Source organism: Grammomys surdaster, unplaced genomic scaffold (assembly GCF_004785775.1).
Source record: "Grammomys surdaster isolate TR1022 unplaced genomic scaffold, NIH_TR_1.0 126278, whole genome shotgun sequence".
NCBI lineage: Eukaryota > Metazoa > Chordata > Mammalia > Rodentia > Muridae > Grammomys > Grammomys surdaster.
This window is the reverse complement of record NW_021621078.1, coordinates 7,101,615-7,116,800: the sequence shown is the minus strand read 5'-3', so window position 1 is coordinate 7,116,800 and position 15,186 is coordinate 7,101,615. Positions and strand designations below refer to the sequence as shown.

At 53.7% G+C, this 15,186-nt stretch overlaps 1 protein-coding gene across 1 annotated transcript in view; it reads right to left on the bottom strand.

Moving 5' to 3' along the window:
- The window catches only part of Doc2b (double C2 domain beta), a 25,488-nt gene extending 10,703 nt beyond the window's left edge, over nucleotides 1–14,785 (bottom strand). Inside the window, exons 1-3 of the mRNA XM_028759207.1 lie at nucleotides 14,264–14,785; nucleotides 5,336–5,415; nucleotides 633–707 (exon numbers count right to left, since the gene is read on the bottom strand). Of these exons, the coding sequence (XP_028615040.1) occupies nucleotides 633–707; nucleotides 5,336–5,415; nucleotides 14,264–14,636 (528 nt within the window). The 5' untranslated portion in view covers nucleotides 14,637–14,785. The remainder of the gene's footprint in view (nucleotides 1–632; nucleotides 708–5,335; nucleotides 5,416–14,263) is intronic.
- Between the last annotated feature and the right edge of the window lie 401 nt (nucleotides 14,786–15,186).

The window sequence follows — 15,186 nt, the reverse complement described above, 5'->3', positions numbered from 1 at the left end:
CTATGGGGTGGTCCCGCAGGACAGAGGTGGTGGCTATGGGGTGGTCCTGTAGGGAATGGGAGGTTGCTATGTGACTAAATCCAATGGTAAAGTTGAAATGTCCAACTTAAAAGGCATTAGCCTGAATAAAGACTGGAGCCCCAGCCCTCTTCCCCACCGTTACAAGAGAGTTCCATATCAAGACTGTCTGTGTTCCCAAGGCCAGTGGCAACTGGACCACTTTCCTGGGTCACCTATGTCCCTCTCCTCTTTACTCAGGGTCTTCATTCTGCCTGGAACCCATGCTTTCCTAGTGAAAGCCTTATGGGTGAAATATTGCCTCTGTGCTGGGTCACCCAGCAGGGGAGCAGGAAAGGGGTTCTGTGGTCAAATAAACCAGGCTAACGCCTCCCACTCAGTCCCCATTATGAAGCCACAGTAGGGCGCATCAACACACTGAAGGCTTTGACAGGTCCTGCAGGCAGGCACTATGTACCCCTGCATCCTGGGCTGGCCTCAGGCTAAAACAGCTTCATATAAATATAAACTGGACATTCTCTGGAGCTCACTTAGCAGATAGGTAATGGACTCATGAGGTTCCAGGGAGGCCACAAGTGCCAAGCCAGTGCCATGCCTGGGACAGAACCTCTCACCTTGCTGGCTCCAGGCAGCAGGTGAAGTTTGACGTAGGGATCAGCCAGTCCATTGTGGTCCATCGGCTTCAGGCCCTGAGTAGAGACCAGATAGGGTGTGGATTGAGAGAGAGAAAACAAGATGCCTGCTGGGTGGGGCCTCCTCTCTGATGGTTCCAATCTCCCTGAAGATAGGACCCAACAGTGCTGGGGTAGGCTTTGCTCCCCCACACTCTGGCCCCTGGGTCCTTTTGCTTCCTACTTTCTTGACAAACGGAACCCAGAAGACCTTGCTCTAAACCTGGGGAGGCCTGTCTCTCTCACCACTTTCCAGACATCACTCCTTGTTGGGTCTTCCCTCTCTGACCCCAAGTCTCCATGACTGGCTGTACACTCATCCCTACATTCCTGTGGATGCTGGGAAGGCACTTCATTCCAAGTTCTGGAGGTCAACTGCGATTGCCATTTCCTTCTGCTTTTGCTGGCTGGTGTCCCTAGAAGTCACGGGCTGCCTGCCATGGAGTGTCTTTCCACAAGATGGCACCCCTCGCTAACTTTGACTTCAGTTTCTTTTGCCAGCCCAGGAATGGACAGCTCAGGGCGGGGGACTTACAAGGGCCTCAGCTAACCTGGGAATTATGCTTACTCCTTTCTGGTTCTGAAGGCCTATGGGGATGGGGTGGGGGAGGGGGATAGGGAGGCAACAGAGGTGTACATGGCCTACAATCTAGATGCACACATCAGGAATGGCTCCGTTCCTGGCCAGGTGCCTGTGGTAGTTTGAATATGCTTGGCCCAGAGAGTGGCACTATATGGAGATGTGACCTTGTTGGAGTGGGTGTGGCCTTGTTGGAGTAGGTGTGGCCTTGTTGGAGAAACTATATCACTGTGGGTGTGGCTTTAAGACCAGTTTTCCCCTAGCTGCCTTCAGAACAAGAGAAGGAACTCTGAGCCCCATATCTGCCTGGATGCTGCCATGCTCCTACCTTGATGATAATGGACTGGACCTCTGAACCTGTAAGCCAACTCCAATTAAATGTTGTCCTTTATAAGAGTTGCCTTGATCATGATGTCTGCTCACAGCAGTAAAACCCTAAGACCGTGCTCCAGATCTTTCTTCCAGCTCTATTGGCTTGAAGGAGCGTTCAGGTGGGCACCCCCCCATCACTTCTCTTCTGTGTGGCCCCAGGCCTGTGAACTTGCTAGTTAGTGGAGCAGACACTTAGCTGTTTCAGCTTTATCACAGGCAAAGAGTTAATCATTCCCACAGTCTGAGTGGAACAGAGCAAAGAGGAATGCAGATACAGGGCAAATGGGTGGGACGCCCTTCCCCTTTCCACCCCCTCAGAAGCTATCAGAGAAGTAGCTGGGGTACGGATGGAGAGCTAAGGTCAGCTCAGAGCTGCTGGGGCTCGACCTGGAGGCAGTGTGGGCCTTGGTAATGGTGGCCTTTCACAACCCGGAACAGCTCCTCACACCCAGGGAGTACAGGGGAGCTGCCCTGGGGGATCTGGGGCCCAGACTGAGTAGGGGACAACTGAGGGTTCCTGTTTTATTTCTACCTCCTGTACATCTGTTTATCATCTTTATAACATTTTCACTGGTTTCTCTTTGCCCTTGTAGATCTTTGAGGCAGGAGATTGACCAGAGACAGTGCAAGTCCAACTTCTGAGGCCTGGGGCATCCATAAGGACTGAGTGGGACAGGGGCAGCTGTCATGCTAAGATGGCAATGAGGCATGCACTGCTCATTGGCTTCCTGGTCTATGGTGTGACCCCTGACGTTACCTTCACGCCCATCTACCTAGCAGGTCCCTGGGCACCAGAGCACCACACACTGAAGCAAGGGAAGATGTGCTCAGCCTGAGGCTGAGTTCATTCAGTAACTCTGGCTCAGGCAGCCTCCCTGTCTGGGGTCTGTCCTGCAGGAGATTATGTGGACACCCCCCAGGACTGACTGAATCCAGGAGAGGGGTAGGAGGCTGTGTTCGGTCACAGGTAGGAAAGGGTTTGTCTCAGGCAGATCCCATCAGCTTATTGTGTTTCCAAGGGATAAAAGCAGGTGCCACTGTCTCAGAGATGGGCAGGGAGGTGCTGAATGGGGCCATACTACTAGAGTTGAGGGGACAGATAGGACCTGACCTATAGAGGATGGACTGCCCCCAAGCCAAGTTCTTGTTGTTCCTGCGCTGCCCAGAGGCTACTGTTTGCTAGGTATTAGGGGCTGGAATTTTTGGATTGTCAAAGCTGGGGCTCTTAGTGCTCAGCCTAGAGAGACACCATATGGTGAGATGGCCTGATGCACAGGGACAGAAACTGCATGACTTTGTCCCTACAAGGTCCCTGGAGACAGTGGGGAGGGGCAGCTTGGGCCAGTGAAGAGAAGCAAGGGGAGAGAGGCAGCGTTCTGAGAGCAAGGCATTTCAGTTTGGCAGCTGACAGGCTCTGGGATGGACACTGGTGATGTTACACAGTCACTGAAGTGGGGCCCAACATTCCGTTGCTAAGTTTCAAGTGTGTGATATTTTATCACAGTTAAGAAGTAACTCTGGTCTCCCAGTGTTGTGGGTCTGTTGGGGTTTTCCTGGGCATTGCTTGGAGAGGTGGGCCCTAAGTTTACCTGTGGGTAGATGTGTCCCCTGGCAGTACCCTGCAAGGCAGTGTTAGACAAAGTGCTGAGTGCCAAATGTATTATTCCTACCTGGCTCATCGGCCACACCAGGTGTGAGGTAAGTCCTGTTACAGATAACAAACTGAGATACATCCTCTCCTGAGGGATGAGAGTGACCAAGTGACCTGATTAGTTTTATGTCAACTTGATGCAAGGTGGGGTCATTTGAGAAGAGAAAATGTCCCCCCTAGATTGGCCTATGGACAAGACCTTGAAGCATTTTCATGATGTTTGCTGTGGGAAGACCCAGCTCACTATGGGTAATGCTACCCCTGGGATGATGGTCCTGGGCATGTATTAGAAGAAAGTAAGCCACGAAGAACAAGCCAGTAAGCAGCACTCCTTACTGGCCTCTACATAGGCTTCTGTCTCCGGATACTTGCCTCGACTTCCCTGGAGGATGAACTACAAGCTGGAAGATAAAATAAGCCCTTTCTTTCCCAAGTAGCTTTTGGTCAGTGTTTTATTCTAGCAACAGAAGATTAAGACACCAAGTCAGAATGCACCCTGGGATGTCCATATCTATGGATTCCCATGGGGCTCTGAGTGTGAACCTTGCTTCAGCTTACACTCTGGGGCTTCCCTCTGGGCCTTAGTATTTCCCAGGCTTGTCCTCCTTTTTGTAGACCCTTACAGAGAAGAACAGGATCGCCATCGTTCATAGGCCTCTGGTCCTCACCTCTGTGTACACCGGTACCTATGTAGATCTGTGCACACAGGCACAGACACACACAGATTCACACACAGATACACACACAGACACACAGACACACAGACACAGACACAGACACAGACACATACACATACACACACAGACACACAGACACACAGACACACAGACACACAGACACACAGACACACACACACACACACTCCTGGAGCAGGGAGAAGGTAGCAGGAACCTTAGACTCTAAGATGGGGGCAGGGGAAGCTAGTTTCTACCAGAGTAATCTAACAACTGGTCCCCAAGCACAGACAAGCTCTGCCAAGCCAGGAGGAAGGGTAGGATGGGCTCTGCCTGGCCCTGCAGCCTGCTTCTCCCTTGCCAGGCTGGGCTCACCTGGTGCTCAGCTCTGTTCCGTGGGCTATCACAGCCTAAAAAGGTATCAGAGGAGTGAGCAGGGATGCAGGATGGAGTGGCTGGGCCTTCAAGTACCCAACCTGGGCCCTGAGCCCAATGTAGAGGATTCTCACAATTGCCCATGGCAGTTCACATGAGTGACTCAGGTTGGGTAGAGGTATGGCATGAGGTGTCCCTCTAGGCACAGAACTAAGGGCAGCCCCTCAGTGACCGAGTGGATCAGAGAGAACGGCAGAAAGATACTAGAGGTTGGGTTTGCTGGGTGAGGTCTAGACCAGGCAGCACTTGGAAGCTATCCCATGTGTGCTGGGCTGGCCCAGGCCCTTCTACAGCCCCACCAGGCTCTCTGATGGCCACACAGGCCCTTACCTTTCTGGAAAACATCAGCTTTGGCACCTTTCTCCCAGAGGGAGCAGTGTGAAGGGAACAGTACAGCTGAGACCATGGAACAGGCACAGGCTCAATGCAGAGTCACAGAGGAACACAGGGAATAGGGTCTGGCCAGCCTGTCTGGGTCTATACACGTCCATGACTCTCCACAGCAAGGCTCAGAGGGCCTCTGGGGCTCAGACCCAATGGCCACCATCCTGCCTAGAGCCTAGCTTCTTCAGTGGCACCTGTGGGCTTCCTGCATAGGAATTTCTTAGGGACTCTAGGGAGCCTAGGGGCTGGAACTTTGGAGTGGGGAGACCCAGGGACAGTGGGATCCAACCTCCTTCGCTCCCTCCACTGCGAGACAGCCCCTCTACCTCCCCCTTCCTCAGCAACTCCTCCCAGGCTCTAAAAACTGCCTGGTTTTCTGTAATCCCACCCTATCCCATTATGAAACTAAATGCTTTACTGGACAGGGCTAATTTTGGAAGTGGGCAGCTGCACTCCATATAGCAGGGACACCAGGGAAGTCTGGACAGAAAGGATAGGTGGGACCCTGCCTGCTTCCTGAACCCCGAGCTGTGGCCGGCGCAGGGCCTACCTTGGCCTTGCTGATGGTGCAATGCAGTGCGTTGTTCTCCTGGTCATAGAGCAGGCTGAAGTCCAGCGTACCCAGGGCGGCTGTGGGAGAACGAGGGGAGCGTCACATGCTTGCCGCATGGGAGCATCTATACACTCCCCTGTGTGGCTTCCATAGCCACGTTATTATTCCTTCACATGTGTTTGTTTGTACATGTGTATGCACACACATGGGCCAGGGCATGCATTGTGGAGGCCACAGAACAATCTGCAGGAGTCAGCTTTCTCCTTCCATACGTGGGTTTAGGTGGGACTTGGCTGCTGAATCATCTCACTGGCCCAACCAGTCACACTATTTTCTCCTCCCTCCCTCCCCCCATTCTCTTTCCTGGAACTCACTCTGTAGACCGGGCTGGCCTCAAACTCACAGAGATCAGCCTGCCTCAGCCTCTGAGTGTTACCATTAAAGGCGGTGCCGCCACTACCTCCTGGTGCATCACATTGTTTTCAAGATTAACAGATTTATTCGGTGGTGTCTGCTTTTAATTCCAGCACTCAAGAGGCAGAGTAAAGTGGAGCCCTGAGAGTTTGAGGCCAGCCTGGTCTACAAACCGAGTGCCAGGTTAGCCAGACCTACAAAGTGAGTTCCTGTCTCAGAAATAAATACATAAAGAGATGAATAAATAAAATTTATTTGGAAGAGCCATAGGGCAAATATGTCTATCCTAGTCCTCAGAAGATGTGAACATGACAGCTGGAGAGATGGCTCAGTGGTTATGAGCACTGGCTGCTCTTCCAGAGGTCCCAGATTCTATTCTGAGCACCCACATGGTGGCTCACAATTATCCGTAACTCCAGTTCTGGGAATCTGACAGTCTCTTCTGGCTTCTATGGGCACCTGTACCACATGCAGACAAAACACCCATACATATGAAATAAATAAGTAAATAAATAATTTAAAAAGAGAATATGTAAGCACGAATCTACGGATGAGCTGGCTTCTTGGCATGTCCCCAATGGTGCACGGTGACAGTCTCTGCCCCCATGGACACTAGCTGTTCCCAGCTTCTGTCTTCAGGCTGCTGCACAAACTAAAATGTAAAATCACTTTTGCTTCTAAATGCCAGGAATTAGCTAGAACAAGCAAAATACGGTTACAGCAAGGCTTAGTGAAGCCACCCAGGGATGACACCAAAGCCATTTTAAATTACACAGATGACTTTCATATGGAGATTAAGGAAGTGGACAGATCCACAGTGCTGAGGGCCAGTGGCGGTTGACTGAGGGTGGAGGCACAAGTCCAAAGTCACCATCACCAGCCCAATCTACAGATCTCGGAAATAAAGCAAAGATGTTGACAGGAGTGTGGTTCAGGAGCAGATGGATGGCCTAGCCTGTGCTGGGCCTTTGGTTACACACACAGCACTGCAAAACAAAACAAACACTTCAAGTTCTACTAAAGACAGAGTAAAAGTCTACGTGTGTTAACAGTATAACCCTTCTTCCCAGGTAACAGGTGAAAGTTTAAGCGCATGAGAAGAACCACAGAGTAAATATGTTCACCACAGGCCTTGGGTGTGCTATCCAGTAATTTTTGGAATGGGGATCTAGCTTAGTAGTAGAGGCCCCAGGTTCAATTCCCAGAAAGAAAGGTTACCAATAAAGAATGTTACTGTCTCCAGCTTAGTGGCTGCTTCTGTGACAGCTTAGCAGCTGCAATGTGGCAGCCTCTTTATCTGTCTCTCCCACTGAAACACTCAACCCTGGGAGGGACGGATCCTGTCACTACTAATGAGGAGGCTCACAGATTCTGGTTGGATTACCTAAGTCCCATACTTGGTAACCTGATCATAACCAGGTAGGTGGCCCAGAAAGGGGCTTTCAAACCTTCCTTTACACTGTCTTGTCCTGTCCCATGGCGGGGCTATTGTGTACCAGACAGCTTGGGTAGCCTTGTCTCAGTTCCCCCTGCTCCCCACAGGCAATGACACACAATGGTATGAGAAGGGAGAGGACAGGCTCTGAGAGGCTGCAGGACCTGACCAGCCTGAGTGGCTGACTGTTGATTGAGCCCCCAAGTGACAAGTGACACCACAGCTCCCTAGTCTCCTGGGCCCTCGGAGATCGTAACTGGGCAATGACAAACCAGCTGGGTCCTCATGCTACTGCCTCCAAGTCTTCAAAGGCATCAATAAGTCCCAAGGGCCAGGCAGAGGATGCAGCAATAATTGGGTTCAGCTGCCACCTTAGGAACAGTCACTTGCTACAGCTGTGGCCTGCTATGTCCCAAGGGTTCCTAGGAAGAGAGCCAGGGTGTGAGCAAGAGAGACTTCTGAAGTCCCCAGACAGCAAGAGACACATTCTTTAATATCTTAAAATCCCTGCTCTGCTCCCAACTGCTGGTCAGGTCCCACATTTGTCTGGTAAGCCAAGAGAGCTTCAAGAGGGTCTCTGGGCCTCAGTGTGAATTGGGCTATCAGGGGAGGTGTCTTGGAGGAAGCGATGCCTCACAAGAGACAGCAGGAAACAACAGATAGTAGTTGGTTAATGGTATGAGAGACTCAGAGGGACGTCATAACCATGGGCGTCTGTGATGGAGGACAATGGCTGAAGGGGTGCTGGGATGAGTGACGGGCTGGGCTGGGCCTCTGTCCTCATCAGGGTTCTGCTCTGACAAGTTGTGCCTGTCTTTACTAACAAAGGCAGGGCCACATCATAACAGCCTTCTATGTCTGGAGGGAGTGGGTACATCAAGGCTGTGCTCTTTGTTCTGAGAGACATGTGAAAATGTGTCAGGCTCCCCATCCCAATGGGGGGTGTTTTTGTCTCTTTCTGCAGGGCAGTCGTGGGTGTGGAGAATGACATCTGCTGTTGCACTCCACAGGTTCAAATCCCAGCTCAGGAAGTTCTTGTTGTATGATTTCACCTCAATTTTCCCATCTGCAACCTAGAGATAACTATAACTACATAGAACTCTTCAGTGAACTACAGGGACGGCAGACACACTTTGATGATGGTTCTTGGGCACTGAGTTTGCCCTTCTAAGGACTTCCGAGAAGGGACTGCCTTAAGCTTGATTACCCTCTCCCTGCCTTTGGAAACAGGATATATAAGCAGAGTCATAACCATGACTACCATGATTCTGCTGTGTGTCACAGTCACAGCCAGACAGAAGATGTGCGAGGTGATTGCTCCATTGGGGGTTCCTCAGGAAGCACAAACAACTCTTTCTTCCATAAACCAGGTAATAATGCTTGTCAGATCCATGTTCAGACTAAGTCAGACTAAGACGGGTCTGCAGTGAGCTCCAAGTATCTTCCCCTAGTGAAAAATGCATGCATTAGTGATGACCACACTGGATTCTTTGCTGCAGCATCCTCTCTGCCTTCCAACAGGTGTGCAAGTGAGGTTGCTGTGTGAGAAGGCTACAGATGAGGATGCTGAGGATGAGAATGCTGAGGGTGAGGATGCTGAGGGTGAGGATGCTGAGGGTGAGGACGCTGAGGGTGAGGATGCTGTGGATGAGGATGCTGTGGATGAGGATGCTGAGGGTGAGGAAGCTGTGAGAGGATGCTGTGGATGAGGATGCTGAGGGTGAGGATGCTGAGGGTGAGGATGCTGAGGGTGAGGATGCTGTGGATGAAGAAGCTGTGGGAAAGAATACTGAGGGTACTGCAGGTGAGGTTGCTGTGGGTGAGAAGGCTACAGACGAGGATGCTGAGGATGAGGATGCCGAGGGTGAGGATGCTGCAGGTAAGGATACTGTGAAGTTGCTATAGGAGAGGATGCTGAGGGTAAGGATGCTGTGGATGAGGATGCTGAGGGAGAGGATGCCGAGGGTGAGGATGCTGAGGACGCTGCAGGCGAGGATGCTGCAGAGCATGAGGATACTGCAAAGCATCATCACCTTAGTATCATCCACCCAGCTGGGCTTCTGCAGAGATGATGGCTTTGCATTGTAATCAGTTTGCATGATGTCCAGTTCAGGCTACCTGCTCCCTGAAGACCTCACCCTATGAGGGCAGGATGCTGCCTCAGGTGCCCCGGGGACCAGCAAGCAGCAGATGGCCGGTACTCATGGTAGACCCATTCAAATGGCTTTGCAGTACAGTCTCTTCCCAGTAGGAGGGATTTCACATGTAACAGCACACACTCCATGATGTCTGCTTGTGTCCCAAGCCCAGAGGATGAGACAGGGAACAGGAGGGCTGACTCTTCAAACACTAACATCTGTTACCACCACTGGGGAAGGAACAGTGTGCCCAGCATGTGGCCAGAAAGGACTGATGAATGGCTAGTACCACCGAAGTCCTAGAAGAAATTCTATCTTGTCACTAAAAGCTTGGTCACCATTTGGAGAGACTGCGTGTGTGTGGGAGCTGTCGTAAGAAACACGTGACCCAAAGTTTGCCCTTTCCATTTGTAGAAATGAGGCTCAGAGAGGGGAGGTAGCCAAGTGAGGGGGTGGCCTCGCAGAGCTGGAATTTGTCTTAAAGCCTAGTGGCTACCTGAAAGTTTTTCTTCCCCATTTTGGGTAGTTCAAGTCCTGAAGATGCAGCTAGAAAGAAAGAAAGAAAGAGAGAGAGAGAGAGAGAGAGAGAGAGAGAGAGAGAGAGAGAGAGAGAGAGAGAGAGAGGAAGGAAGAAAGAAGAGGAGGGAAAAGAAAAGGAGGAGGAAGAAGATGATGAGGAGGAGGAAGAGGAAGATGAGGAGGAGGAAGCGGGGGCTGGGTACATGGCTCAGCTGTAGAGCCCTTACCTCATATGACCAGGCCCCTGGGTCTGAGCCTCAGCACTGGGGCAGGCCAGGGATGGGAAGACACCACTAATCTGAGGGCCTGAGCAGAGTGGTGGTGGCAATGGCGGGGCCCAAAGGACAAGAGAGCGTGCCTCTCTGTAAGCCCCAGGGTCTCAAGGGCCTTGCCCTTAGAGCCACTCAGATCACGGGCCCTGATGAAAGTTTACATCTTTGGAAAAATAATGAAGGTTGGTCACTAATGGGCTTCTGAGAGTTGTCACCGACTTGCTGATAATTATAGCACTTTAATGGGGCTGAATCAGAGAGAATCAAGCACAAGCCCCTGTTGATTCCTCCAAGGCTGAGCGTTCCCCAACAGGGCCAGTACAGACAGGCAGCTGGCAGTGACCTTGGTCTGCACTTGAACTCACTTGACCCATCCGCCCTGGGAATCAGAAATCTATCCTTTTTGTTTTGTATTTGGAAGAAAAATGTCAGCCTCTAAAATAGTTTCAACCGGGCTGATGAGATGGCTCAATGGGTAAAGGTGCTTGCTTTGCAAGTCTGGTGACCTGAGTTCAATCCCCGGGACGCACGTAAAAGTGGAAGAAGAGAGCTGACTCCACAGTGTTGTCTTCTGACCTCCACGTGGGCGCTGTGGCACACGTGCACCCCTTCACATATACACAATAAAAAATACAATAAAATGTGTTTTCTTAAATTGGCAAGAATGTATAGAAAGCTATCACGCTCGACTTGAAAGCACTTCATAAGAGGAGAAACTGAGGCACTGAACTAGGTAGGCACTGTGGGGGAGGATGCTGAGGAATGAGGGATAACTCTCTACTTTTTGGAGTCTAGAGGCAGAGCTGAGACTTTTAGCTCCTTCATTCCTCCGCTTCAAGTTGTTCAAAAGTCCATTGTGACCTCCTCGGTTTGGCATTTACACCTTTCTACATACATGGTCACTTTGACCTCATCAGCCCTCCCCTTTGCCTCAGACACTTGGTCCTACTGTGCCCCCACTGGTCTGTGCTTCTGACATTTACACCCCTTCGCTGCCCCCAACCCCCCTTCACTCTCCTAGCCTTCTTTCCCCTTCTCCTGCCTCAGAGCTGAGGCCTCTGTGGATGTCTGCCTCTCCATCCCTCATGCTGGTCCTCTTGCTGGGTTCCTGTGAGTGTCCTAAGACCAGAGACAGTGGCCCAGCCCATGCTCGGACCTCTGTGACCCTGTACCATGCCCTGACACACAGTTGGCATTATACAGTTGGCTGTGAAAGAATATGATGGAGGCCCAAAGACATTCTGGGTGAAGGAAGAGTCACGTACATCAGTAACTAGGATCTGCCGTGCCTCGGAGAACCTTCTAGGAAGATCCGACAATGGTTCCCCACTTTACCCAGACCTCCGTGGGCTCCCGTCCTGACCTAGCTGAATGAGTCATTTGGGAACATGGACACGTGATACACTTCTAGCCAATGAGACAAAAGGACAAGTCTCCTGGGAACTTCTAAGAGAGATTTTCTGGATCCTAGACATGAGAATAGAAAGTTTTTTTTTTTTAAAAAATCAAATCTAAGACCTTATATATATGTGATGCCTGGACCCACAGCAGCCACCTTGGATCATGAGGGTCCCACTTAGCTGATGGACATCACTGTGACTGTTTTGCATCTGATGTTCCTTGTCCATATGCCCTTGGGAATAGAGAACCTGCCCTGGTTTTCAGCCCAAGAGGGAAAGAGCTGGCTGAGAGGAAGGACTGACAGAAGCCTCATCACCAGGGATGCTGGACGGCTGCTCCAGTTTACCATGGTGTCTGCAGCAGGACCTTTGCGGCTCTGCTGGCGTGAGCTTCTTTGAATTGATTTCATGGTACTTGCAGTCCAAAGCCTCTTAGTCATTGCAGCTTTGGGGTCTGCGTTCCCTCTGCACATGGGGAGCAGGGAGCTTGGGCCTAGGGTGGTGCTGTGTCTTCTTCACTGGCCTCCTAAGCTCAGCGGGGAATGAAGTGTGTGTGTGTGTGTGTGTGTGTGTGTGTGTGCCCATACTTGTATACTTTGAGGTAGCCAGCAAGGGAGGGGCTTTAGAGAGGAGAACAAAGCTAAGCAAACAGGCTGTTTTTGCGCCTCTGCTTGGACAACAGAGCAGCCGCCCTCATTTCTTTTTGTCCTAACAGATAATCCAATAATTAGAGCAGCAAATAGCATAACCCTGGCTAAAGCCATAATGAACCATCTGGCTTGAATCACTTAGGCTTATTCTAACAGATCTGGTTGTCAGAGCTCAGAGGGTGCACAGCCTCAGGTACCAGGTACAGGGTGGTCCAGCTCTGGGTCTCCTCACCTGTGAGAGCCACAATCCTGGTGCTGTCAGCCATAACGAGATGCTCAGTTTCATACCCACTCCCTCAGCTCTGCGAGCTCCAGGCCTCTTCTCCACACTTTGTATCACAGCCATCTGGGTGTGGCCAGCCCCCAGTTTCAGTTGAGAAAGCTGTATCTAGGACTCAACTCATGTGAGCCTGTCCCTAGCGAGGACACCTGTGGCCTGAGCCCAGGGACTCAGCATGGCTCGCTTTGCCCCACTCCCAGCTGCTGAAAGAGTGTTCTGAAAACACCAGCGTTGACAGACAGGAGGTGGGGGCTTCTGGCCTGTTTTATTCTTTCTGGTGGGTTTCAGGATAGCCAAAATGACTATGTTTCTTCCCTCTTGGCCTTATGTCATCCCTTGAGCTGCTATGACACCTGGAGAGTGGCCTGTGGCTCAGGCACAATCTATGTCCATTTGCTCACTCCCTCTGCTGCAGACAGAATGCTGGAAATGGGAGTTGCTTCCTAGCTTTTCTTCCCAGGATGGCTTTGAATCCCCCAAGGGGGCTAACTGTGGTCCTACTTAGAGCCTTCCTAGCGGGCAGCCAACCTGGATCTTGCACAAAATACCAGGAACTGGGCAGAAAGTAAATCCAGAGAGAGCAGCTCTGCAGACTTTAATAAATTCAGCCCACCTAGTTTCCCTCAGCCTGCAGGACAGCAGAGGGCAAGGCCTGCTCCCCAGTCTTTATGCTTTGGGTTAGGGCCTCGGTATGCCCTGAGTTATCGGGTCCAGACCTAGAACACACACAAAAGGCAGTGTTCCTGGCCCAGGCTTGATCCACCTCTTTTGATGGGCTCCCTGAAGTGAACCGCGGAGTCTGTTCCCAGGGTGACACCGTGAACTCCCATCCTCAGCGTGCAGAGGCACAGGTTATGCTGGGGACCAACCAGTCCCTAGCCCAGAGGCCCCGGGGAACGCCCAGACAAGGCATAACTACCCAAATGTTGCACGGAGGAGGGGCTGCTTTTGCCCTGGGTAAGCTGGTATGGGATCCCCCAATCCCATGGTCCCATGGCACCCATGAATAGGTTTTGAGGATGGCTCTGTTCTTTTCTAAGTGAAACCAGGGTGACAGCTGGGCTGGGGCCCTTCCATGTAGTCTCCCTCAGCCGCAGCCCTAGCCCCCAGCAAATTCATGTGACTTCTTCCCTCCTTGGCTTTCTGGATGGTCCTTGGTTGGCCGGGTCAGACACCCTCAGGGACCATACAAGACACCAGGAGAGGTCCTGGCCTGGCTCGGGAGACCCTGGTGTCTGTTGTCTCCCTGGGGTTGAGTCCGAGAGGAGGGGGCGCGGCTGGGTACCCTCCTGACCAGAGAAGCCGGCGTAACAGGTGGGCGAAGGTCTGCGGCCAGAGCCAGCGGGGTCCGCGGATGCGGGAGGAGGAACCGCCAAGGTTTTTCCAAAGGACAAGCGGCCCCGCGGTCCTGGTCCTGGGCCCGTGCCCCAGCAGAGCCGCGGCGCGGTGCGGGCCGCCGGGCCCGCCCAGGCTACCGCAGGCTCCCCAGCTCTCCGGGTGGCCACCCCGGGACAGCCCGCACAGGGCTCTGGGGCCGGGAGATACCGCGCGGCCCGCAGCAACTGGTGTCTCTCCGGGGCGCAGCTCCGCCCTTCCCGGGAACAAAAGCCGCCGCCCGCGCTGGAGCTCCCGGCACGCGGGCCGAGAAGGGGTGCGGGGCGCGCCCGGGGAGCGGAGGCCTGGAAACGGGGCGCCCCCAGAGGACGCCCCCAAACTTCCCAGCTCTCGCGTACGGGTGTACCGGGCGGCGGCGGCGCTTGCCCTGCGGGGACCCGGGTGCGGGGAGGGGGCGCGCGGCCGGCGACTGGGAAACTTACTGCAGTCGTCTGACTCGTAGCCGTCGGCGTCCGGCTCGTCCTCGGGGGGCTTGGCGGGTGGCCTCGCGGGGCTGGGGCCGGGGCTCGGGCCTGGGCTGGCACCGTAGGCTCCGAAGAGCTGGTCCACATCTTCGTCGTCGTCGCGGGCGCCGTCGGAGGGGCTGCGGGGGCCGGCGCTGGCTGCGGGCGAGCGCACGGGGGCGTCCGGGGGCGCGGGGGAGCGGGGCGCGGCGGTTGGGGGGAGGCCCCGCGGGAAGCGGGGGAAGTAATCGGAGATCTGCTTGATAGGCCGGATGGGCCCGGGACACACGTCGATGGCCATATGCTCCTGGATGCTGATGGTCGCCTTCTCCCCGCGCCGCCGGAGGGTCATGCAGGCAGCGCCGCGGCGCGCGGCCCGGCCCGGCCCGGTGTGACCCTGGCCCGGGGGCAAGTCAGTGGGTCCCGCGGGGCGCCAAGGGTGCTGCGGGCATCGCCGGCGTGGCCCCCGGACGGCCCTGACGCGGCTGCTGCCTGCTCGGCGGCGGCCGGTGCAAGTGAGTGCGGGGCCGGCAGCAGGGGGCGGGCCCAGCCCGCGTCACCCGGCAGCAACCAAGCGGTGAGTGTGCGGGCTGCGCGCGCGGGCGGGCGGGCTGGCGGGCACGGAGAGAGCGAGGGAGCGAGCGAGCCAGGAGAGCAACCACTTCCTCGCGCTCACACGGCGCGCTCACACACGCGGGAGACGCGCAGGGCCACTCGCAGCCTTCCCTCACCTAGGCTTGCAGGCTGGGCCCTGCGTGTCCACTCATCCCGCGCGGTGTGCCAGCCCATGAAGGGCTGCATTCACTCTCGCGGGACAAGCGCAGGTGTGTGGGGCACTGCAAACACACACACACACACACACACACACACACACACACACACACACACACACACACACACAC